The sequence below is a fragment of the Heloderma suspectum genome, chromosome 4, assembly GCF_057233095.1.
Source record: "Heloderma suspectum isolate Gila_16-S chromosome 4, 16-S_ref, whole genome shotgun sequence".
In the NCBI taxonomy this organism is placed as follows: domain Eukaryota; kingdom Metazoa; phylum Chordata; class Lepidosauria; order Squamata; family Helodermatidae; genus Heloderma; species Heloderma suspectum.
The window spans coordinates 200,282,592-200,306,496 of NC_139461.1; the positions used below are offsets into that span (position 1 = coordinate 200,282,592).

The following is a 23,905-nucleotide window of genomic DNA, read 5'->3' on the forward strand; positions in this document are numbered from 1 at the left end:
TGCTGAAATTACATAAACAGCAGAAATTACTAAGACCTAGGCCCCAGGGTTTTGAGGGTTTCAAGACTTTCTGCAATCAATATTCTGACATCTGCAAACATTTATCTTTAACAGCTGATGCCAAAAGCAGTAAAAAAAAGGTATCCCTGCGCTCTTCCAAAAAACTTGATTCAAGTATCATTCTACTGAAAACTGTTTTTCATCTGCAGCTAAATGCAGTTAATTATTCCATCACTGAAACTTATTTAGAAAGGTTTTGATACAAATGTTAAGATGTATAGGAGCATGTATTTCTATAAGTAATTAAGCAATCCATCCTACATATCTACCCAGAAGTCCCACTGAATTCAATTTAATTACTCCCAGGGAAGTAGATATAGGACTGCAACCTATATCAACTGATTTTGGGGGAAATCACTAAGGTGGTATAAGACAGCAGTTAACTTAGAAAGTATATCTAGTACAAAATGACAAAAGCTAGATGTATTGATAGGGCTATGCTGATGATTTTCATATTTCATGATCTTTTAAAAAATGGTTCATGAATAGTGCCAGTGATGTAATTATCTGCTTGCATTGTAATTCTTAGCGTAGCCTGCATTAGTTTCAATGATAAAATTAAAACAGAAATTGGGAAAAATATTGAGTAGTTCTGTAATTGAGGAATTACTCTAAAATGAGCTTTATTAATCTCTTCTCTCAATATAAAGAATAAAGGATTTAACAAAAAGCTTTATCAAAATTTCAACATAAAACTAAACATTATATTTCTAACACCCTAGTTTTGGACTAGACGACATTTTGCAAAAGTAGCCCTCCGTAAAAAAAACACACAACAACAAATATAATCAGGCATATGCACCCCGTATCTTTTCATACTGCAGTGAGCATAACACCTGTCTCAGGCTGTGCCATGTTCATTTGAACACAAAACCTCTGATGCCATCACTGCATTTCATGCAGGGCTTAGTGATCAGACATGACCTTCTCCCCACAGATATGAGTATAGAAAATGCATTGAATATTTGAGCCAGGATGACTATTGAACTAATATGCATCTTAATCCTATGTACATTTCCTCAGAAGTAAGGACAATTTACTTGACAGTAAGCATACCTATATTGCAACCTTAGTCTGCAATCGTGCACATTGTGCCCTTAATTAGCTTACTTCCTTGTAAACCTTGTTCTAAATACAATAGTAAATCCTTTAACGAGGGTATGGGTATAGTAAGGCTACCTCAAAAGTGCTTTGTAACAAAGCAACAAAATAGGGGGGAAATTCTGAAGAAATCCTTTTCTTATCAATATTTGTGTCTGTTACATAATAATTTTTATTTTAATAAAATATAAAGCTTTGTTTTGGTCATTCTAGCAAAACCGTCAAAGCTTATAACACAGTTGTTCTGACAATCATACATGCTATGCAAAAGAATCAGTAAACTAGTGGTTGATGAGCACTGACAACACATATGTGTCACTTTAACATGAGAAAAATATAGACTGTATGCAACACAGAGCAACGGAATCCATCCCAAATGTTTATGGGTTAGGAAGGGAGAGGTGTCACATTCCCTAAGAGAAAAGGTTTCAAGAATACACGGGCATCATTTTTTACTACTTCAATACTTCACAGAAAGCAAACCTTTGCCGGATGCCTTCATTAATTTCAATGGCCATTAATGGCATGAAAATTACATTAGTCTTGATAGTTAAGCGGATGGGAAGAAGGGAAAGTTGGGCAAGGAAAAAAGAGTCTTTGAATTTAGATAGTAAGACAACACACATGCTACAGCAGCCATGTTTGCAGTCACTTCATACTACACCTGATCGCACAATCAAAACATGGTGGGCTGTTTAAGCCATGGTGGGCTGTTCAGTGCAAACTGGCCCAAAGTAAAGGCATTCACATGTCTTCCAATAAGGAGATCAAGTTATCAATCATACTAATCAGTCCTTTAATATCTGTGAGGCTGGAAATCCAAATACACACACACACATCAATCTTTCCTCTGTCACAATCTCGTATTGGTATCCTTCCAATACGTAGCACACTGCGCAGCCATCTAAGGCACATCTGTACTGGATATTAGGAACTGTGATGAAAGTAGCTGTACTCCGAGAACTCAAGAACAATGTGGCACAAAAGAACCTCATGCAGATATTGTTCCAAGCAATGTGTAGAGACCGTACTGGCACCATTCTAGGGTACAAATTAGCCCATGAGGGTTCAATACACCTGCAGATGTACCACTGAGGGTACAACAGAATCAAAAGCATTTTGAAATGGCTCAATAGATCATGAAAAAAAATCTGTCCCCCCAAACAGAAATGTATTTACTTAGTTACAGCAAGATGAATGCTGCTCTGAAGCCAAGTAAGTGGAAGCAATCTCTCTCTCAGGATTCTGATTTCATTTAAAGATATGAAGATAGTGAATTCCACTGCCTCTAGGATTACTTACACACACGCACACTCTACAGAGTCAAGTGTATTTTCACTGCTTCAAATTTTTGAAAAAAGGATGCAACAAGGCATCCTTTGCAGTTATTCTTGTAGCAGGATTTAAGTCTAGCAGTTTATCGAGAAGATTATAGGCCTCATCAGGAACTCTGTCCCATCCTTTTAGATCAGGTGCCTTTTCCATACTCCTAATATCTATCCCATCACCTTCATGACAACTTTGCTTCTGATACTGCATGTGTTTTTTGAGTATCTGAACTGCGGACTCTGAAGTACTGCCAATTTCAACCGGTAAAGCAGGTTCCTGAGAAAGACTCATCTGTCCGTCACCTGTTGAGATGTCAATGCTGGTACTTTTTCCTCTCAGCCTTTCACAGAGCTTCCTTAAATCCTGTGCTGGGATTTCTTTGCTACACAATATTGATTTGCCTATGTGAAAAGCAAGGTTGTTAGAATGGGTGTTCTTTACTATTCAAGGCAGCTTCCAAAATACACATTCTAACACTATAATTGTATATACTGTCTCTCCTTCCCTCCCTCCCTCTTCATCTACAAAATACTACAAATCTGTCAAATAATGTAACTAGCTTGTCATTTAAGGAGCAAACCATTTGTAGGAACATAACTTGCAAAAGGGTTATGTTTTTTTCCCTGTGTTGAAGCTTCTTTTATAGATACAGACTTGATGGATAAGAGATGCATCTGCCACATTGCTATTTCCAATAAGGAGAGCTTCGGCTATTGGGTGGCATATAAATGAAATAAATAAATAAATAATTTTTGTAAGGGAATAGCTATTTTGTAATTGAATAGCAAACGGCTAAGACAAGTCTAGCGCATGCTAGACAAGTTGGACATAGGGCTCGAGTACTGGCTATTCTGACCTGAGAGCACTCTTCTATGCACTCTTACCTATACTGAGAGAGAAGAGAAAGAGATTGTTGGAAAAGCTCTACACACAGAATATGCAGCTTAATGTGAACCACTGTGTGCTTCTGAAACCTTTTCATATATTAAAACAATCTGTAAAATAATGAAAAATACAGCTCTGTGACTGACACCATCAGGTTTAAGTTAGAGAAATACATATGATTAGCCTATTAATACTTTGGTTCTGTATGCAGATAAAAATTATTATATGTGGACATACATATTTAGTTATTAAAACAGCTATGTTTGCTGTCAGTAATCAGTTCCTGAAACATTAAGAGCAGACATTTGATAAATATCTATATGATGATTCAACAAAGGAATTCTTCATTTATTTATCTATTTATTTTTATTGCATTTATATCCCGCCTTTTTCCCTCTTGCAAGGAACCCAAGGCAGCTTACATTCATCTGGAGCAGCAGTAGCAACACTGAAGCCATTGGCAGCAATTTGCAGAGCTGCCTTAAAGTCACAGAGGGATAGAACAGGCCGACGTTTCTCTGGCTACCATCAAGTGAGCTGCTCTCATCCTAAACAGAGACAGGCAGCAAGACCAGCACAAGCACTAGGGGCTGTGGCTCAGCGGTAGAGCACATTTTGCATAAAGAAGGTCCCTGTTCAATACCTGCCATATCCAGGTAGGGCTGGAAAAATTCCTGCCTGAAACCCTGGAGAGCTGCTGCCAGTCAGTGTCGTCAATACTGGGCTAGACAGACCACTGGTCTGACGCAGTATAAGGCAGTTTCCAATGTTCCTAGCAACTAACACACCTGGAAGGCCGGGGAAGAGGAGTTGCTTTTATTGCCACTGCCCAGCATTTTCCTCTTGCTGCTGCCACGGCTTTTGGAGGATATGAGGGATCCAGCTGTGAACCACCTAACCTGGTGAGAGGACTCCACAAGACCTCAAGATCTCTGAACTGTATTTAAACGGAGCTGTTGTTGTCCCTTGGAGCGTGGCAGGACTAGCAAAAGCAGGAGGGTTGGTTTAGATTTTTCTTGTCCTGTTCGTTTTGATTTTGCTTCACTTGTTTTATATTAAGTCTAAATTATTTCTTTGTAATATTGAATTAAGCTATGTTTACGGAATTACTAATTTTGTCTTATTTGACTTGTTGATATATTTTGTAATGAACTGGTTTTTTGAAATGTGGTGTTGCGTTTTGATAATGTTGATGTTTACTGTGAGCAGCTTTGGGCACAGATCCATTGCGGAAAAGGTATATAACTAACTAAACTAAAAAGGGCAGGCAGAAGAGAAATAAGGAGGTAGAAGTAGGGGCTTAGCAAAGGAGGTGGCAGGGGCCTGAGAAGGCAGACAGGCTAAGGCAGAGGCAGGCAAGTTTTTTGGACTACAGCTCCCATCTGCCCCAGACAGCATGGCCAATGGCCTAGGATAGGAAGAATGGAACAGGAAACATTACAGAGGAATGAAGCCAAAGGAATGCTAGGAGGAGGATTTTAGGAGGGGAGAATGGGAACAAAGAGGAATAGTAGACATGAGCTGCAGAGCTGATATTCATATATTGATTAGAAATAGTCAGCCACATCATTGGTTGCAGCCCTCTTGTTTGACTGTATTTTTATAGAAGTCTGTTTTTACTGGGATAATTTAGAAGTCATGAAATTGACTTGAGGTGTTCCGATCTTGATGTTTAGATCAATGAATTCCAATGCTGTTTTATATGAAGTTATGCAAGTCTCCAGGAATATAAACACAAATTATCTACAGAAAGACAGCAAACTGATACCTCGGACCAGATTGAACATACATTGAATCTCTCTCTCTCTCTCTCTCTCTCTCTCTCACACAAACACACACAAAACACCTGCATACCAAATGTTTTAGCAGCTTGAATAGTTTCCCTGGATCCACGAATAGTCATAATCTGTGCCAAAGCTGTTAAATCATCACTTGCTTTGTAAAACGGATACCGGCCACTCAACAAAGAAAGAAATATGATTCCTGCAGACCATATGTCAATTGCTGCAATTAAAAACAAACCTTTAGTGACAAAGATTTATAGTTCCAGTTTGTTGCCTGTGTTTGTAAGATGGAGGGAGCAATCCTATGGCCGCTCATCAGTGGCTAGACAGCCATAGGATATCTGGTTTTCCGTGAACCGACCTCAGAGCCCGCGCTCCAAGGTCGGTTCCTGGAGAACCGACCTTCCCCACCCCTTCCCTACCGCCTTGCAAGCAGTGCGGAAAAGTCCCATGCTTGCAAGAGGAACACAGAGCGGTCAAAACAGGGCATGTCTGGGGGCGTTCCGGGGCAGGTGGAAATGCTGGTACGACACATCCTATGTGTGGTCTGGCAGCCTCCTCCCCCACTCTGCCCCCCGTGGCTAGACAACTGAAATCAGCTGTCTAGCCGCAAATGCAGGGCAGGAGAAGCATGGAGGGAATGATCCCCTCTGTGTTTCTCCTGCCCTGCACTGGATAGACAGTCGCCTGAGTTTGGAGGTGGACGTTTATCTGCATAGGATTGCGCCATAGGGAAGCCTTCTCCAACCTGGTGCCCCCCAGATGTGTTGGACTACAACTCCCAGAATTCCCCAGCCAGCCATGCTGCCTCGGGGATTCTGGGAGCTATAGTCCAGCACATCTGGAGGACACCAAGTTGGGGAAGGATGGACTAAGAGGTGAAAACCAAAAGCTAATTTTGATTTACATTTGCTCAGTGATATTATAATTATTTAGATCTTGATGTGCTTCAGCAAAAGGCTACTCTATCTGCAAGATGTGATTGCCAATTTAAATAAAGTTTCATGTGTACTTAAGCGACTGTGTATCTTACCACTGATGCATACAACAGCATAATAGCATACAGATTTAACTCTAGCTAGTATTTACAATTGAATATACCTAAGAAAACATGCTTGTCAAAAATGTTTACTGGAAACTATCCCAATTGAAAACTCCAAATATGCTGACATACCAAGATCTTGCATGTGTGGGCTGCTCCATTCACTTCAGCGAAAGGGGCAGTTCTAAATGCGCAGAGATGCTCATGAAGAAATAAATTGGGAATACACATGAAAACCACTGCCAGTGCCACATGTCTGGACAAGGTATATTTAAGACAAGGGAAGTCATCATATGAATGCCATAGACAATGGGGTTTAATCCAGCCACAATTAAGCACTTCACTTCTGAAGTCTCATTGACTTCAGTAAAGGCGTTAAGCACATATCACTCCCAATGAAATCAAATCAATGTGATTTATGCCAGCTTAATTTTGGTTGGATTGTGCTTATTTGCTTATTAATGGGACTTGTACTTTATTTGCTTATTAATGGGACTTGTACCTAGTTATATTTAGTTTTTATATTTTATGAAGTTTACCAATGAAATGTGGGAAAGAAGGACCAAGCAGAAGTGAAACATAGAATCTAAAGGAATATCTATCAATATTCACTGTAATTTTCAAAAGCATAGAGGTGGAATAAGCCAGTGTAGTAAAGTGGACAGAGTACAGGAATGGAACCAGAGATATCTGGGTTCAAAACTTTTGCGATCCAAAACATACTTGCTACTCTTCCACCTATGGTAGATTTGGAAATGCTTCTGGCTGACTTGATCTGGCATGATTTTTGCCAGAGGAAGTTCTGGCTCTCCACACCCACCCCATTCTAATCCTTCCTGAATGTAACTGTCCTGGGGCTCATCAGACTATAGCTGCAGTGGGTAGAGGTAAGTGGTGCAGGGGAAAAAAAAGGATTTTTTTCCTTTTAAAAGCCCCTAGACAACCTGCTTCCCATTTATTAAACAGGATTGATTTGGAAAAGTAGGAAGCCTCTTCCCCTAACAAGTTAGTTGACCTTGTCTTCCATCCAGGATGGGCATCATCCTGGATGTAAAGGTTGCCTGATAAATACCTGGGGAAGAATACTCATATGCCAATAATATTAATGCTGCTCATCGACATCCACACATTTCCATCTGCTTAGAAAGATTAAATTTCGTAAGTCAGCTTTTCTTGTAATCTTTTTAAAAAATCTGCTTGCAGGCATATTATGTTAATTATGCTTGCCCTAAGAGACTGTTGATGAATATGATCTCTCAATCTCTGAGGTGTTAACACTGGAGACATTTAAAAACTCAAGTTGACACAAAGCTTCACGTGCTGGAACTTTTTGCCTTTTCCCTGTTTATAATAAAAAAAGCTGCTAACTCCCAATACCATAGTAAATATCTCAAATAAAACAAAAGCATATACAAAACTATTTTTTACTCTAGATAACAAGGTTGTTTTGAAGAAAAACTGTTTTACAATATTTAAGCTGCAGTCCTGTGGTCTTCGGGGGGGGGGGGGTGTCCTAGGGGCCATAGGACAGTTCAGATCTCTTCCTTCAAGGGTGGGGAGACAGTTCTAACCATGGAGGGGGAGATCCGATCTCAGATGCCCCTTCCATAGGATCCAAGGCCATCCTAGTCCCCACATATGCTCCTAACATGGGGGAAAATGTATGTCAGCCCTGGAACTAGCATACATAATTTCCCTAGTATTGGTTGCAATGGGAAGGGGATTGTTAAAAACAAGCAAACAAACCCAGAACAGGAAGGAAGGAAAGAAAATACCTCTCCTCCCTTCTTTCTGCCCTGTTGGCACAAGCCTGGGAAAGCTTTGGATGGGTTTGTTTGTTCACCATTAGAGCTCCATGCTGCTACAAACAGGATTGCCCTGCCCAAGTTACAAGAGTTTATTTACTCAACAGAACTGAGTTCTTTAATACTTATAGAAGAAGATATCTAGTGCATAGAGGTATCTCGTTTTAGTCTGACATATTGTACCTGTAGTTTGATTAGGACACTTAGTTAATACTTCTGGTGCTCTGAATCCTGGTGTGCCAGCCCTTGGGGCAACCTGCTGACGCCTTGGGGTTAAAACAAGAAAAGGACATTTAGAAAGTAATTGCACACAATTTGAACTTTCTCTCCTAAGATATGGTGGCATTAGTGAACATTCAGCAAAGTAATAGAACCTAGCTCTCTGGCAGCAACCCTTTCCTTTAAATTCAGGACTGGGGTCAGTCAATCCTGCCCTCATAGCCTCAACGCCAACTTCTGTTACCCTCCCAATATTATATTCACAGACAAGGGGCAGAATCCAAAGTGGCGTTTACACCCCCACCAATTCTCTTGTGCCTCATAGATTCTGTTGTGCAAGCAGTGGGTTCCGCCAATTCCGTTGTACAAGCAGGACCGACCACTTCTGCAAGAGATTTAGTGCTTCCCAGAGGAATCCCTGAAATGAGTGGAAATACTAGTTTCTCGACTGGGACAGGCTGGGAGAGCCCCCTTATGCAAGCCCCACCAACCTGCCCCGTTCCAGGAATGAGTGTTTTCACTCATTTCTGGTTGCCCTGGAAGCGCTAAAGCTTTGTTCTGTAAGCGGTGGGGCCCACTTGCAGACAGGAATTGGTGGGGCATAAGAGAATCAGCAGAGCTGTAAGCGCCCTACTAAATTAATGTTTTCATTTCTTTGGATGGCAGAGATAGAGAGCTAACACTACACAGGGTTTTCACTTCTAGCTACGGTATCATGACTGTGAGGAGCCTGCGTATGTATATTGATCTCATCCAACAGATCCCAGAAGCTGAAGAGTCACAGCAGAAAACTTTGAAAGTGTTATTTATTCTATTGCTGCATGTTGCTAGCAGGATTATTTGATATTTCATAGTTATAGGACCTAGACCTGTTTGCAGACCAAGGCATAACTGGAAATCTGAACCTAAATGTCTGTGCCAATATATTGTGCCTCCCACCTTGTTAATATTTCTACAATGCTGGCATATCTTTCTGGTTTTGGATATTGTACCAACACAGTAATAGACAAGAGACAGAACTTAAGAGGGGACAAGTGATTGTTGTAGCTTGCATAGAAAAGAACTGACAGTATTGTAAGGAAAGCTTCTACATAAAATATTTAAACAAAAGTGTAGTCAGAATTTGTGGGTGCTGAGAATACCAGTACTGAAAGTGAACACCTGAATGAAGTAGTTTGCACAAAATAAGCTTCTGACATATTTCTATGCTGTTGCATTGCATAAGTCTAATACTACCTTGTGCTTGCTAAATCTTTTGTCCAATTAATCCATGTTTTTAACATCCTTTGACGGCACAGATGTTCGTTTATTGCATCAAAGCTAATTACCTTGAAAGACAAACACTGCAAACTCTATCTTTTGCATAACAGTCACAGGTCAAGTTAGCTGGACAACTGCTGGCAGCTTTCTTGGCTAAGCCATTATTCACAGTTGAAATTGTCTTCTTCTTCGCTGACAGTTTTCTAGATGCAATATCCGCCACTCTGGACTGCTTTATGAGCTGCAATGTATGTTATATTTTTAATGCAAGACATACTTAAACACAACTTTGACTCTAGCTACTCTCAAAGAAGTAAAAGTTGTATTAAGCAGCATTTATAAAGGCAGCTTGCCAAATTCACAAGACTTGCTAGCAATAAATCCCACTGGCTATTAAAACATTGCAAGGTATTTCAGGAATTCTAATTTTGTGGGATGCAAGGTAAATTAGACATTTTAGTAAGTGTACTAATATACAGAACACTTTAATATTATGAAATTACAGAAATAGATATGTATAGGGGTTTAATCCAAACCAAAAGTGAGTCATGCTTAAGTTCCACTGAAATTAAGGGGACTTTATATTGGAAATTGAAGTGATGCTCAACAGGGGCTGCTTCCAAAAATAGCAATCCAATCTCAAGTTTCATCCTTCAACAGTAATATGTAGTTATGGACCTGTGGGATTTGTCATCATGTCACGCGCTTTCCTGTTCCTGCTACATATTACTGGCTGCCATAGAGGATGGGGAAATGCGTGACGATGTCATGTCATGTGTAGAGATGTAAAATTTCCAGAAATTTTGAAGCCATGGAAAAAAACCAGGGGGGGGGGGGGTTGGAAAAAACAGAGGTTTGGGGAAAAACTGAAAAATAAGCAATACGTATTTTTAAATGCTGTTTACAGAACTAAAGTCACGTTTTTGCTTTTGGACAGCCTTCCCCAACTCATGCCCTCCAGATATTTTGGACTTTGGCTACCGTCAGCCTCAGGCAGCATGGCCAATGGTCAGAAACGCTGGGCATTGTAGTCCAAAATAACTGGAGGGCACCAGGTTGGGGAACGCTTCTTTAGGAACAGAAAGCAGCCTTTACGTTCCTAAAGTTAAATTCTATATAACTTGGTTTGCTCATAAATTATCATTATATTTAAACACTTTTAAAAGTAAACCCAGCTAGTAAATGTGTAATTGTGTGAATAAACTATACTTTAAACATTTAATAAAACAAACATGATAATTTTATGAGCAAACCAAGTTATATACAAAGTATTTTAGGTTCCTAGTCTATATCTGACCAGAGGGAACTTCAGCAAGCAGTCCCTGAAACATCTGAACCATCCTAGAAGCCAGAAGCAGCAGGAAGAACTGGACACAGAGGAAGACAAGTCCAAAAACACAAGACTCTGTAGAACAAACCCCAAACTGTCAAGAATGCACATTTTCTTCACATATGGTGACTCGATCCACATGTTGGAAAAGTGAGCATGACTTGCAGCATCCCAAAATGTTTATTAGTAAAGATACACTGGATCAATAATTTTAATAAGAAATGGAAGAAACAGCCATGCTAAGAATCTTACAGAGGATTATAAAAACATTTCCCCCCAGTGGCTTCATTCTTTTCAGACATTTTATGTCTCTAGTTTTTCCATAAAAGTATTTTTATTACAGAGTTTTAAAAAATAATTTGGGGGGGCAAACCTTGGTAACAATATATAAACACCTTGTCTTAAATTCTAAAAGAAAGTATTTCATAATCTAAAGCTGTTCAATTTTTCCACTCCGGTTCTTTTTCCGGACCTTCACATCTCATTTGTTTCTATATGTACATGTTATGGGGGAAAGGAGGAGGAATTCAACACAGGGTTCCCATTTTTGTTAATACCCATGGTTGTCATCAAGTCCAGTTCAACCCATAGCTGTGGAAAAATTGTCTCACTACTTTCAGTGGGTCCTAAATTGACCGACTTTGTCTATACAGGGGTCTAGTAGTTGGTTATTCACCACACACTGCTAGTGAGAAATAAACAAAAAAAGGAACTAGTTTTCTACCAGCTTACAAAAGCTTTCCTACCTGGTTGCGAGGAAGCAATACTCATTAAGTGAGTGGCTATTTATTAGCCTGAATTAGAATCATTATTTAACAGGGGTTGAATCCACATTTAGTCATACTTAAAGGCAGTCGAAAAACCATTTTAAATAATTAATAGATAACTTCTCTTAAGTACCATTAATTTTAATGTGTCTGCTCTTGTTGTTGTTGTTCAGTTGTTCAGTCGTGTCCGACTCTTCGTGACCCCATGGATCATAGCCAGGCCTTCCTGTCCTGCGCACTCTCCCGGAGTGTGCTCAGGTTCATATTCATTGCATCGGTGATGCTATCTAGCCATCTCATCCTCTGCCGTCCCCTTCTCCTTTTGCCTTCAGTCTTTCCCAGCATCAGGGTCTTTTCCAGAGAGTTTTCTCTTCGCACTAGGTGGCCAAAATATTTGAGCTTCAGCATCTGTCCTTCCAATGAGCACTCAGGGTTGATTTCCTTTAGGATTGACTGATTTGACCTCCTTGCAGTCCAGAGCACTCGTAAGAGTCTTCTCCAGCACCACAGTTCGAAAGCATCAATTCTTCGGTGCTCAGCCTTCCTTATAGTCCAGCTCTCACAGCCATACATTACTACTGGGAAAACCATAGCTTTGATTAGACGGACCTTTGTTGGCAAAGTGATGTCTCTGCTTCTTACTATGCTATCTAGGTTTGCCATAGCTTTCCTCCCAAAGAGCAAGCGTCTTTTAATTTCATGGCTACAGTCACCGTCTGTGGTGATCTTGGAGCCCAAGAAAGTAAAATCTGTCACTGCTTCCATTTCTTCCCCTTCTATATGCCAGGATGTGATAGGGCCAGATGCCATGATCTTAGTTTTTTTAATGTTGAGTTTCAAACCAGCTTTTGCACTCTCCTCTTTCACCCTCAACAAGAGGCTCTTGAGATCCTCTTCGCTTTCTGCCATTAGGGTGGTATCGTCTGCATATCGGAGGTTGTTGATAATTCTCCCAGCAGTCTTAATTCCGACCTCTGATTCATCCAACCCAGCATTTCTCATGATGTACTCTGCATATAAGTTAAATAAGCAGGGTGACAATATGCAGCCTTGTCATACTCCTTTCCCAATTTTGAACCACTCGGTTGTTCCATGTCCGGTTCTTACTGTTGCTTCTTGACCCTCGTACAGGTTTCTCAGGAGACAGGTAAGGTGGTCTGGTACTCCCATCACTTTAAGAATTTGCCACAATTTGTTGTGATCCACACAATCAAAGGCTTTAGCGTAGTCAATGAAGCAGAAATAGACGTTTTTCTGGAATTCTCTTGCTTTCTCCATGATCCAGCGAATGTTGGCGATTTGATCTCTAGTTCCTCTGCCTCTTCGAAACCCAGTTTGTACTTCCGGTAGTTCTCGGTTCGCATACTGCTGAAGCCTAGCTTGTAGGATTTTGAGCATCACCTTGCTGGCATGTGAAATGAGCGCAATTGTGCGGTAGTTTGAACTCTCTTTGGCGTTGCCCTTCTTTGGAATTGGAATGTAAACTGACCTTTTCCAGTCTTGCGGCCATTGCTGAGTGTTCCAAATTTGCTGGCATATTGAGTGCAGCACTTTAACAGCATCATCTTTTAGGATTTTAAATAGCTCAGCTGGAATACTGTCATCTCCGCTAGCTTTGTTGTTACTAATGCTTCCTAAGGCCCACTTGACTTCACTCTCGAGGATGTCCGGCTCAAGTTCAGTGACCGCACTATCATGGCTATCAAGGACATTACTATCATGGCTATCAAGGACATTACTATCATGGCTATCAAGGACATTAAGATATTTCCTGTATAGTTCTTCTGTGTATTCTTTCCACCTTTTCTTAATCTCATCTGCTTCTGTGAGGTCCCTGCCTTCTTTCTCCTTTATCATGCCCGTCTTTGCACAAAACGTTCCCTTGAGATCTCCAATTTTCTTGAAGAGATCTCTAGTCTTTCCCATTCTGTTGTTTTCCTCGATTTCCTTGCATTGTTCATTTAAGAAGGCCTTCTTGTCTCTCCTTGCTATTCTCTGGAACTCTGCATTCAGTTGGATATATCTTCCCCTTTCTCCCTTGCTTTTTGCTTCCCTTCTTTCCTCAGCTACTTGTAAAGCCTCATCAGACAGCCACTTGGCTTTCTTGCATTTCTTTTTCTTTGGGATGGATTTCATTGCTGCCTCCTGAACAATGTTACGGACCTCCGTCCATAGTTCCTCAGGCACTCTGTCTATCAGGTCTAATCCCTGAAATCTATTCCTCACCTCCACTGTATATTCATAAGGGATATGATTTAGGTCATACCTGAATGGTTTAGTGGTTTTCCCTACGTTCTTCAATTTAAGCCAAAATTTTGCAAGAAGCAGCTCATGATCTGAGCCACAGTCAGCTCCAGGTCTTGTTTTTACTGACTGTATGGAGCTTCTCCATCCTTGGCTGCAAAGGACATAATCTGATTTCGATATTGACCATCTGGTGATGTCCATGTGTAGAGTTGTGCTGTTGGAAAAGAGTGTTTGCTATGATCAGCGTGTTCTCTTGGCAAAACTCTTATTAGCTTTTGTCCTGCTTCATTTTGTACACCAAGGCCATGCCTGCCTGTTATCCCGGTGACTTCCTACTTTAGCATTCCAGTCCCCTACGATGAAGAGGACATCTTTTTTTGGTGTTAGTTCTAGAAGGTGTTGGAGGTCTTCATAGAACCGATCAACCTCAGCTTCTTCGGCATCAGTGGTTGGGGCATAGACTTGAATTACTGTGATGTTGAATGGTTTGCCTTGGATTCGTACTGAGATCATTCTATCATTTTTAAGATTGTACCCCAGTACTGCTTTTCCCACCCTTTTGTTGACTATGAGTGCTACTCCATTTCTTCTAAGGGATTCTTGGCCACAATAGTAGATATGATGGTCACCTGAATTAAATTCGCCCATTCCTGTCCATTTTAGTTGGCTGATTCCCAAGATGTCAATGTTCAATCTTGCCATCTCATGTTTGACCACCTCCAGCTTACCTTGATTCAATGATCTAACATTCCAGGTTCCTAAACAATATTGTTCTTTACAGCATCGGATTTTCTTTTCACCACCAGACACATCCACAGCTGAGTGTCCTTTCGGCTTTGGCCCAGCCGCTTCACTCTTTCTGGCGCTACTTGGAAATATCCTCTGCTCTTCCCCAGTAGTATATTGGACACCTTCTGACCTGAGGGGCTCATCTTCCGGCGTCGTATCTTTTAGCCTTGTGATACGTTCCATGGGGTTTTCTTGGCAAGAATACTGGAGTGGGTTGCCATTTCCTTCTCCAGTGGACCACATTTTGTCAGAACTCTCTGCCATGACCTGTCCGTCTTGGGTGGCCCTGCACGGCATGGCTTATGGCTTCACTGAGTTACGCAAGCCCCTTCGCCACAACAAGGCAGTGATCCATGAAGGGGGTGTCTGCTCTAGGTATGACCAAACCTGGATCCAACCCCAAGACTATTATTAATGCTGTAATGTTTCCAGCTGTGCACAGTCTTCACGAAACCCTTTTTTCTCCCCTTTCAGGCCATCAAAGCATGAGGAAGGACTAACACTGGGCTATGCGCACAGGCAGCCTAGTAAAACTATGTGTGGGCTAGTAACTTTTGTGGACATATTTGCAAGGCTGTTGTACTACACAGTCAAAATACGTCTGACTTGACCTATGTAGTCTTAAAATGCTATAAATATTAGATGGGCTAATGAATATGCAATTGATTTGTCTGTGGTTAACAAACAATACTTACTTTAACTGTGGAACGGTCTTGAAATGCAGAACTTCGGACATTGAAATTTCTCTCTCCAAATACAGAACGCTGAACAGAAAGGCACTCAGGCCCCTCCTACAGTGTCAGAAAGAGGACAATAAGGATTCTATCTCTAACACACTGTCAATTGCAGTCTGTCTTTTAAAAATTGTTTGTGAGATAACACAAGAAACAGCTGAATGCAAGCCTTCTTAGTGGACAAATTTATTGTGAGAACAGTCTAGACTGAACGGTAAACATGCTTACATAGCAAACCATGCCTCATTTTTCTAGAGAAAACAAGACAGGCACTTGCATTGCCATATAACAACATTCTCATTAAGTTTCATATAAATGAAAGCACTAGTCTTCCAAATGTACTATAACTTCCCCAGATCAGGGCAACCTTATGGATAAAAGTACGTTTTTAGAATTTTGATAAAGCATTTCACTATATCCCAACGATCTGGATAAATGAGTCTGAATTGTACATTACTTGGAAACAAGTGAGATATGGAGCTATGCTATACATTTAAAGATTTAATTGTCAACAAGCTTTCCAGTTGGCATATAAATTCTCCTTATATGGGGATACTCAGTTAAAATGGCTTAAACTTACTGATTTCCTAATGTGTACTTGTCATTGCATATGTGTATACACCTTGGACTTTCCCAATTCTTCCACCAGCTCCATGTGCTGAACTAACAAATAAGGGTTTATTCCCTCCACTGTTAGTTCAGGGACACAGGAAAAAGTTAGTTGAAGTACAAAGAACTGTCATGGGTACATAGATGTACTAGAGTGCATGTAAGGAATTTAAGCTGCAATCCTATGCATACTTACTTGGACTTCGAACTCAAGCAGACTTACTTCTGATTAAACATACACTGTTAGTGGATTACAGGACAATTAGAGTGTAGAAAAGCAGATCTTCCCAGAAGACTTTAAAAGTCAGAATGCCTATTTCTAATTTAAGATCATGATCACATTTCAAGGTAATTCACCTGAAATAATATATAGAGTTGCAAGGATATTCCAATAAACATGATTTGGACCTTTAGGGGCGGTGGAAGAAAGGGGTAATGGTTCTACTGCTCCAATTACAGTTTGCTAAAATAACAGTTTATTGAAGCATTTTCAAGGTAAATATATCCATGTTTATTGACTGAACGTGCTCTCTAAGGATGGCATCTCAGTATACAAGGTGTACTCTTCTCATATCTAAAGTACCTACATTCCTACATCTAACTTTCCTGCTGCTTTTGCACAGCAAGAAGCCATGAGTGACTGTAGCTCTCCAATGTGTACTTGTAGTTAAACAGATGTATGCAGCTGCCTCAAACATGGCAGTGAACACTCAGTCTAATGGGTGGAGCAGTGCACCTCACTATGGAGAAGTGTTTGTGATAGGGAACCAGACCCAGGATTTTAGTTATTCTGCAATCATTAATCTGGATCACAGTATCTTGGCAATGCCCTCATACAAATGTTGTGCAAGAACAATTCTTGCAGAGAAACAAATTCCAATTTTGTGAGTTGTATAATTGTTTTTAGCAAACGTTTTTCAATACTTTATATAAGGACAAAGATTTTGAAACAGAGACTGAAATGTTATTCTGGTATTACATCTCCCCCTGTTGGATAAAGTAATTCATTAAATAAACGTACACAACAACATTATGGAAAAAAGCACCAAACCTTTCTTTTGTGTCCTTGTTTAATCTGTGTTTGTGAAATGGAACAAGGCCTTTTATTAGCAGTTTTTGCAGCTGATTGATGAAGTAGCTGTCTAGGTAGTGCTATGGAAGTCACAGAAACCTGGCTTTCCAAAGTTATCTGAGGCTTATTGTTTGTGCAGCTTCCCTGCTGGGCTTCAGATTGGATAACTTTGAGAAGTTCTATTTTTGTCTCAGGAGTTCCTTGCGCCAAACCAAAGTCAACCAGTGCATACCTAGAAGACAATTTTAAAACACATGGTTGTAAGTGATTAATAATACTTCAACTGAACTGTTGTTATATCAGAACCCGGGGCTGTCTTGCTCTTTAGCTGCTACTTTGAAGACAGTAATGAAGGCGAAGCTTGATTGTGCTATAGCAGCTTGTAAAAAGGATAGTCTGCATTCCTATGTTCCATTTAAAAAAAAAATTTAAATTGCATCTAATTTGGCCCCTTTTGCAACAAGGCAGCTCCCTTTCTTTTGTCAAGGTGTATTATCTAGGGTGTAGGGCAAGAACCCATTATGGGAAGTTATAATTTGTATATCACCTAAAGATTAGTTCCAAGACAGTATAATATGATGTGCCTCAAAAGGGAATTTCCATTTTTCTCTGTATGAATGCTAACACCTGTTCCTTAGAAGATTAATACTAAAGAAAAGCAGGAAGCAGTGATCTATCAGCACAGGCTGAAGCAGGACAGTGAGTAGTATGTCTCCCACTGGCTAGGATGGGAAGCACCTGTGATCTATATCCAGTTGTACATATGAGAAATGTACATCTTGGGCTAAACTATACATTTGATGACAGACACAGGGCCAAGAGCCCCATGGTGACTGGTTGCAAAACTTTGTGCATGTGTACATAAGGGGGGATTTTCAGCAGAAAACCAGCAGGTAGTGAAGACTGTGCTTTACTCTTTCACTGCTTTCCTCCTGCAAATAAGGGTCTGGGAATTTGCCAGAGGGCGGCTGGCAGATGACCAGTTCAGCATCTCCTTCCCCCATCCATCATCCTTTACCAGCAGTTCATGGCCCAATGTTTCCCATTTAGTGCAGCTGTTACCTTTACTAAGTACATGGTGTACTGCTGGACATGGGGAAATGATTAAGTTTGTTGTACTTCAAGACAGGTATTCCCATATAAGAACATAACACAGCAAAACTTGGGCAGACTTACTCTTTGAGTTGCCTGTTGTACAGGAAGTTACTGGGCTTGACATCACGATGAACAATGCCAAAATGATGAATACGCTTCAAAGCTCTGAAGAGATTAAACATATAATCTCTTACTTCTTCAAAGGAGAGAGAGTTCAAGATGTCCTATAAGAATACTGGAATAAATAATTGTGCAATCACTTGCAATTAAGTGTTTTAGTTCTTTTAACAAAAGAAGTTTGAAAACTCACCAAAAAGGATTCGTGCTCCAGATATGGCATAACAATAACCACATGATCATTTTTTCTAAAACAGTATTTAACTCCCATGACATTATCCTGTCCCCTACAAGAAAAAAAGGCAATGTGTTATTTTTTCCACACAAAATCCATGTTATCAACACCTGTGAGATTATTATATTTCCATTTCCTTTTCTTAAGATGCTTCATTCTCCCCTTAAGAAAAATCTCTGCATACCAAGAATAGCCCATTTCTGCCACTCAGAGAACACCATTATTTAGAAAGAGCTACACCCAACACATATCTGCTAACCAGTATACAGAGCTGTGTGCATGCCACGACATAGAAAAAAATGCAGAATATGGTATTTCATGCAGAATGTGGTATTTGGAGCCCCAACTGTACAAGAACATCAGCTTTTTTTTTAAAGCAGGTGTCTAACTGGAGGACATTTTAAAACCACAGGGCAGGTTGTAAATTGAAAATAAAGTAAAAATAAAAATTGGGGTTGTGAAGATAAGCTTGGAAAATACCTGAGCAATGTCTGTTGAAGCTTGATTTGTGTGTGTGTGTGTGTGGTTGTGGTGTGGAGATAGCGATCATTATAGATCATTGTGCTTATCATGACTAGCAGTAGCAGGAAAAAATATGCGAAGTAAGCAAAATTTTAGCCATTAATTATGTAAGCTAAGCTGATTGTGTAATAAATAAATGTTCAAAATGTCCACAGCTTACAGAACCTAGGTTTTTAGAGGGGTAGAATTTAGATTAAATTATTTTGGCAGATTTTTTTAGGGCCTAGTACACACAGCTTTGCCAGCATACAGCATTAACATACTTCACTGGAAAAAATGTATTAATGAACCATGTTTTTGATGTACTGTGTATGTGCCTACCACTACTGATGCTTTATGGAATGTTAAGTAGTAGTAGCACTAACAGTTGAGCTGTACTAGACAGCTCTCATCAAAATGATCTGACTATACAATGTACACATGTTAAAGTCATGAATCAAAGCAATGTGAATGCTAATAAACCTACCGAGTCTCCTGGACATTTAAGATCGTTGTACATTTCCATTTCTGAACCTACCCTGCTATTATAAGACACTGGAGTTCAGCTGCAATTCGTACAGGATGACTAGTAGGAATCAAGTGTTTCAAAGCCACTTTTTCTTCATGGCCTCCTCGTAGCTGGGCTACAGCCAAGTAAACAGAACTAAATGTACCTGTAAAAAGTTATTTCTTTTAGTACACATTCAACCTTCTATAGTTATAAGAAATGACTAATTTCATATTTCTGTAAAGCAGCCCTGGCTCTATAGTATCACTAGGTTTCATAAAGTTATGACTAGAATACATAATCACGACAGCAGTGGTATTTAGAGACAAGATTTCATGAATGTTGCACTGTTAGGGAAACAAAGAGAGAAGATCAGAGTATTGTTTCAAGTGAACAGTCACAGCTATTTCACTAATTCATAGTAGTCACTAAAAAGGCAAACCATCTGAAAAAAAATGAGCCATTAATCTGCTGTGTTAAATATGATAGCTCGAGAGTATCTTTTTCTTATAAAAAAAGCAATGAAATATAGTAGACGCTCAGTCCATTTGCATAGTCCAAAGTATTTATAGTTGTTCACACAAATGACAAGACTTACCAAAACTAGTTACTGCAGGTGGACATATGAAACTGCAATACATTTATTGGACATTTATAATCCACCTTGCAGCATTACACTCCTGAGGAAGCTAAAACCCATGGCCTCAATGGCCAGTTGTAAATTCACCTGACTGCCCTAATTTTAACATGCAAATAGTGATTATGCAATGGCAGGGCACAAGTAGGTAATGGGCAGCAACCACTGTACCTAATTCCAAATCCTTCCACCACCAGAGCCATCTATATTTGTTATTACTGTGGAGCCAAATATATTTCTTAAACCAAGATACATAGGTTGAGGTTCTCAAAAAGTTATGGGTGCAATTCTATGCATATTTAGACAGGAAAAAAGTCCTACATTTCTCAACATTCCCCAGCCAGCATGGGAGTTGTAGGACTTCTTTCTTTCGAAACATGCATAGGATTGCACCCTAAGTCGATTAGAGTTGTGGTTAGTAACACAATGGGCAGACAACTATCTTTGGCATCTCTTTTGTTGCCAACAAACTAATTGTTACAGGAAATGTGCTCTTAAAAAGGTATTCATCAGCTTGAGGAAGAAAGATGCTCCCACCTCCTGCTGTTGCCACCACTTCCTCATGATCATCTAGAGCAGGGGTTCCCAACCCCCGGGCTATGGATCGGTACTGGTCCGTGCGTGAAACCCCACCTTGGGTCTGTGGAGGTCCGCGGGGGGGGGGATCTGTCCCCCACCCTGCCGGAATCCTCGCTGGCCCCGGCCGGCCCTGCGGCGAGTCCGCGGAGGTGCTGGCCAGCTCCGGCCTCTGGCAGACTTCTGGCCACTGGGACGCAAATGACATCCACTACGCGGACACCATTTGTGTCCCTATTCTTCAAGTAATAGGCTACGTAAATCTTTACGTAGCCGATTACTGCAAAGAATAGGGATGCAAATGGCGTCTGCACAGCTGACACCATTTGCATCCCAGCGGCCGGAAGTTCACCAGCGGGAAACACCCCCCGCGGTCTGTGGAAAATGAATGCTCCTCCACACAATCAATAAAAATCCTTGCATACAGGAAACGAGCATCTCAGGAAAACTGGTTCAGGCCAAGCCTTCTCCCTGAGATGATAGTATTCAATGGAGGAACATTCAAATCATGCAAGCCCCTAGCCCCAGACGGAGGTGCTACAGCTCAGACAGGTTTGCCACCTCATCTACTGCTTGTGAGTACTATGCCTAAGGGCCAAGTTATTGGCATAGTAAGGGCCAATAACTTGGGTGCAATCCTATGCATGTTTAGGCAGAAAAAAGTCCTACAACTCGCAGCATTCCCCACCCAGCTATGCTAAACTTGCATAGCTGTTTTTGGTCTAAACTTGCATAGACTGCTCCCTTATTTATTATTAATATTTATAAACTGCTTATCTGCTACAAAGCTATCAAGGTGGTGCACAACAAAGTAAAACAATAAAATCCTGCAACATTTAAAACAGTAAAAACATTAAAAACAACACATTTTACAAGGCAAAATTGAAAAGACATGTCTTTACACCCTTTCTAAAGGCCAAGAGAGAATGGGTGTATCGTAATTCTTGAAATAGTACATTCCATAGTTTGGGGGCAATACAGGAGAAAGCCCTTTCATGCTTTCCTGACAAACAGGCCTCTGAGGGTAATGGTTCTCTCAAAAAGGTCTCTCCTGCAGATCATAATACCCAGGCAAGTTCATACCGAGATAGGCAGTCCCTTACGTAGCCAGGTCCTAAGCCATTTAGGGCTTTAAAAGTTAAGACCAACACCTTGAATTGATCCCAGAAAGCAATTGGCAACAAGTGCAGGTTTTTCAGGACAGGTGTCATATGATCCCAATACTGTGCACCAGTTAGCAGCTTAGCTGCTGCAGTTTGCACTAATTGAAGCTTCCGGACACCCTTCAAGGGTAGTCCCACGTAGAGCGCATTGCAATAGTCTAAATGTGATGTAATCAAGGCACGGATAACTGTTGCCAAGTCAGCTTGATTCAGGAAAGGTCACAGCTGGTGCACCAATTTGCAAATGCACTCCTTGCGACTGCCGCCACCGCCACCACCTGGTGATACAGGGATAGAGTTGGATCAAGGAGCACTCTCAAGATAGATGCGTTAACTGTGTAATTGCAATTAATGTTTCCAGTTTTTAAAGTTTCAATAGAAGGTGCTGACAGGTGGGGAGAATCAGAATCACAACTGCGGCATGAAGGAGATTTCATCCTTTCTGCCATGCTGCAGTCCCAATGAAAAGTGCCCCTCTACACCCACCCTGAGTTGCTATTTGACCTGGGAGGGAAATTTCCATTGACACCAATGGAAGCTTCCCTGCAAGGCAGAACAGCCGGGGGGGGGGGGGGGGTTAACTGGAACACAGCGTGGGGAAATGGGTTCAACTATGTTCTGTGTGTGCCAAGGCCCGATCAACCCTGCAGTTGCTGTTTAAAAACATGCACATTAATTGCAATCACACACTTAATATCATTTGGATGGCTTTAAAGGAGGATTAGACAAATTCATGGATATCAAGGCTGTCAGTGGCGACTACTCATGATAGCTATATATTTCCTCCAGTATCACAGTCATGATGCCTATGTATTATGTCCAGTATCAGACACACTATGCCTCTTAATACCAGTTGGTGAGGAACATGAGCAGGATGGTGCTATTGCAGTCATGTCCTGCTAGTGAGCTCCCCAAAAGCATCTGGTCAGTCCCTGGGGGAACAGAATGCTGGACTAGATAGGCCTTTGGTTCATATCTAGTTTGGCCCAAAAGGCTGCAGCAATATATGTAGAGAGGGAGGGGGAAGTGTATCCTATTGGGGCCTTCTGTGTGCGGCCAGCCCCACCCGCCCCAATCCGCAAACAGCCCCCACTGCTTGTTTGATGCAATATAGCGCTTCAAGGGGCAAGCCCCCAAATGAGCAGAAATGCTCGCTTCTGGAAGGGGCAGGGCCCCACTTCCAGAAACAAATGTGGCCAGCCCCGGCAGGGGCCACTTGCAGACTGGGGCTGGAAGGGCTGGCCACATGCAGACCAGAACCAGCGGGGCTGACTGCATGTGGAAGGGCCCAATTGGATACTGACCAGAGACAGAAAGAGAGATAAGAAGATGTAGAAGAACAGCCTCCAGTGAATCACATTTATCCATATTAAGAGAGGAAAGATCACAAAGGCAATCACACAACGATGGACAGATGCTCTCTCTATTTCCATAAAGATAAATTAATCTAGATTTTCTAGGAACAACAAAGGAAGAACTACCACATTTACCTTCACCAATTTTCCCCTTAACTTTGAACATATTCCCAAGTTGTGGCACTGCTTGATAAAGCTTTTCAATGTCTGTACTTGCTCCTGTTGAGAAAGTTAAAAATAAAAAATAAGGTTTCCGCCCAGCCTAATTTATTACATATAAATACAATTTTACATACAAATCCTTCTGAAGTAACTGTTTCAGTAGTGAAATTAAAATGTTGGCACAAATTCCCTTAGTCCTAAACAATCCACATCAATTCAAGTTTGGCATTGGCTTCAAGAAGTATCCAGATTTCACCTAAAAGAAATAGAATTATAACACAACTTCTAGTACATGGGCATTCCATTAGAATACTTATCACATAGAACAAAGAATTATCTAATATTCCATTCTTGAGCAAGTTCCTGGAGAGAGCGGTGACATCTCACTTCCAGAGAGCTATGGATGGCACTGATTTGGATCCGTCCAATCTGGCTTTTGGCCTGGTTATTGTACAGAAACAGCCTTGGTCACCCCTGGTGGATGACTTATGCTGGAGATTAGATGGGAGGAGTGGGACCCTGT

General features: G+C 40.8%; 1 protein-coding gene across 8 annotated transcripts in view; it reads right to left on the minus strand.

Annotated features, from left to right (window-relative positions):
- Window positions 1-637: 637 nt before the first annotated feature.
- The window catches only part of CDC7 (cell division cycle 7), a 30,041-nt gene continuing 6,773 nt past the window's right edge, over window positions 638-23,905 (minus strand). For all 8 annotated transcript variants that reach the window (XM_084851939.1, XM_084851947.1, XM_084851944.1 and 5 more), the window contains 10 exons: window positions 23,356-23,439; window positions 19,520-19,655; window positions 18,439-18,532; window positions 18,210-18,352; window positions 17,013-17,265; window positions 15,314-15,409; window positions 9,554-9,726; window positions 8,190-8,272; window positions 5,230-5,379; window positions 638-2,891 (listed from right to left, as the gene is read on the minus strand). In XM_084851939.1, the coding sequence (XP_084708065.1) occupies window positions 2,497-2,891; window positions 5,230-5,379; window positions 8,190-8,272; window positions 9,554-9,726; window positions 15,314-15,409; window positions 17,013-17,265; window positions 18,210-18,352; window positions 18,439-18,532; window positions 19,520-19,655; window positions 23,356-23,439 (1,607 nt within the window). In that variant the 3' untranslated portion in view covers window positions 638-2,496. The remainder of the gene's footprint in view (window positions 2,892-5,229; window positions 5,380-8,189; window positions 8,273-9,553; window positions 9,727-15,313; window positions 15,410-17,012; window positions 17,266-18,209; window positions 18,353-18,438; window positions 18,533-19,519; window positions 19,656-23,355; window positions 23,440-23,905) is intronic.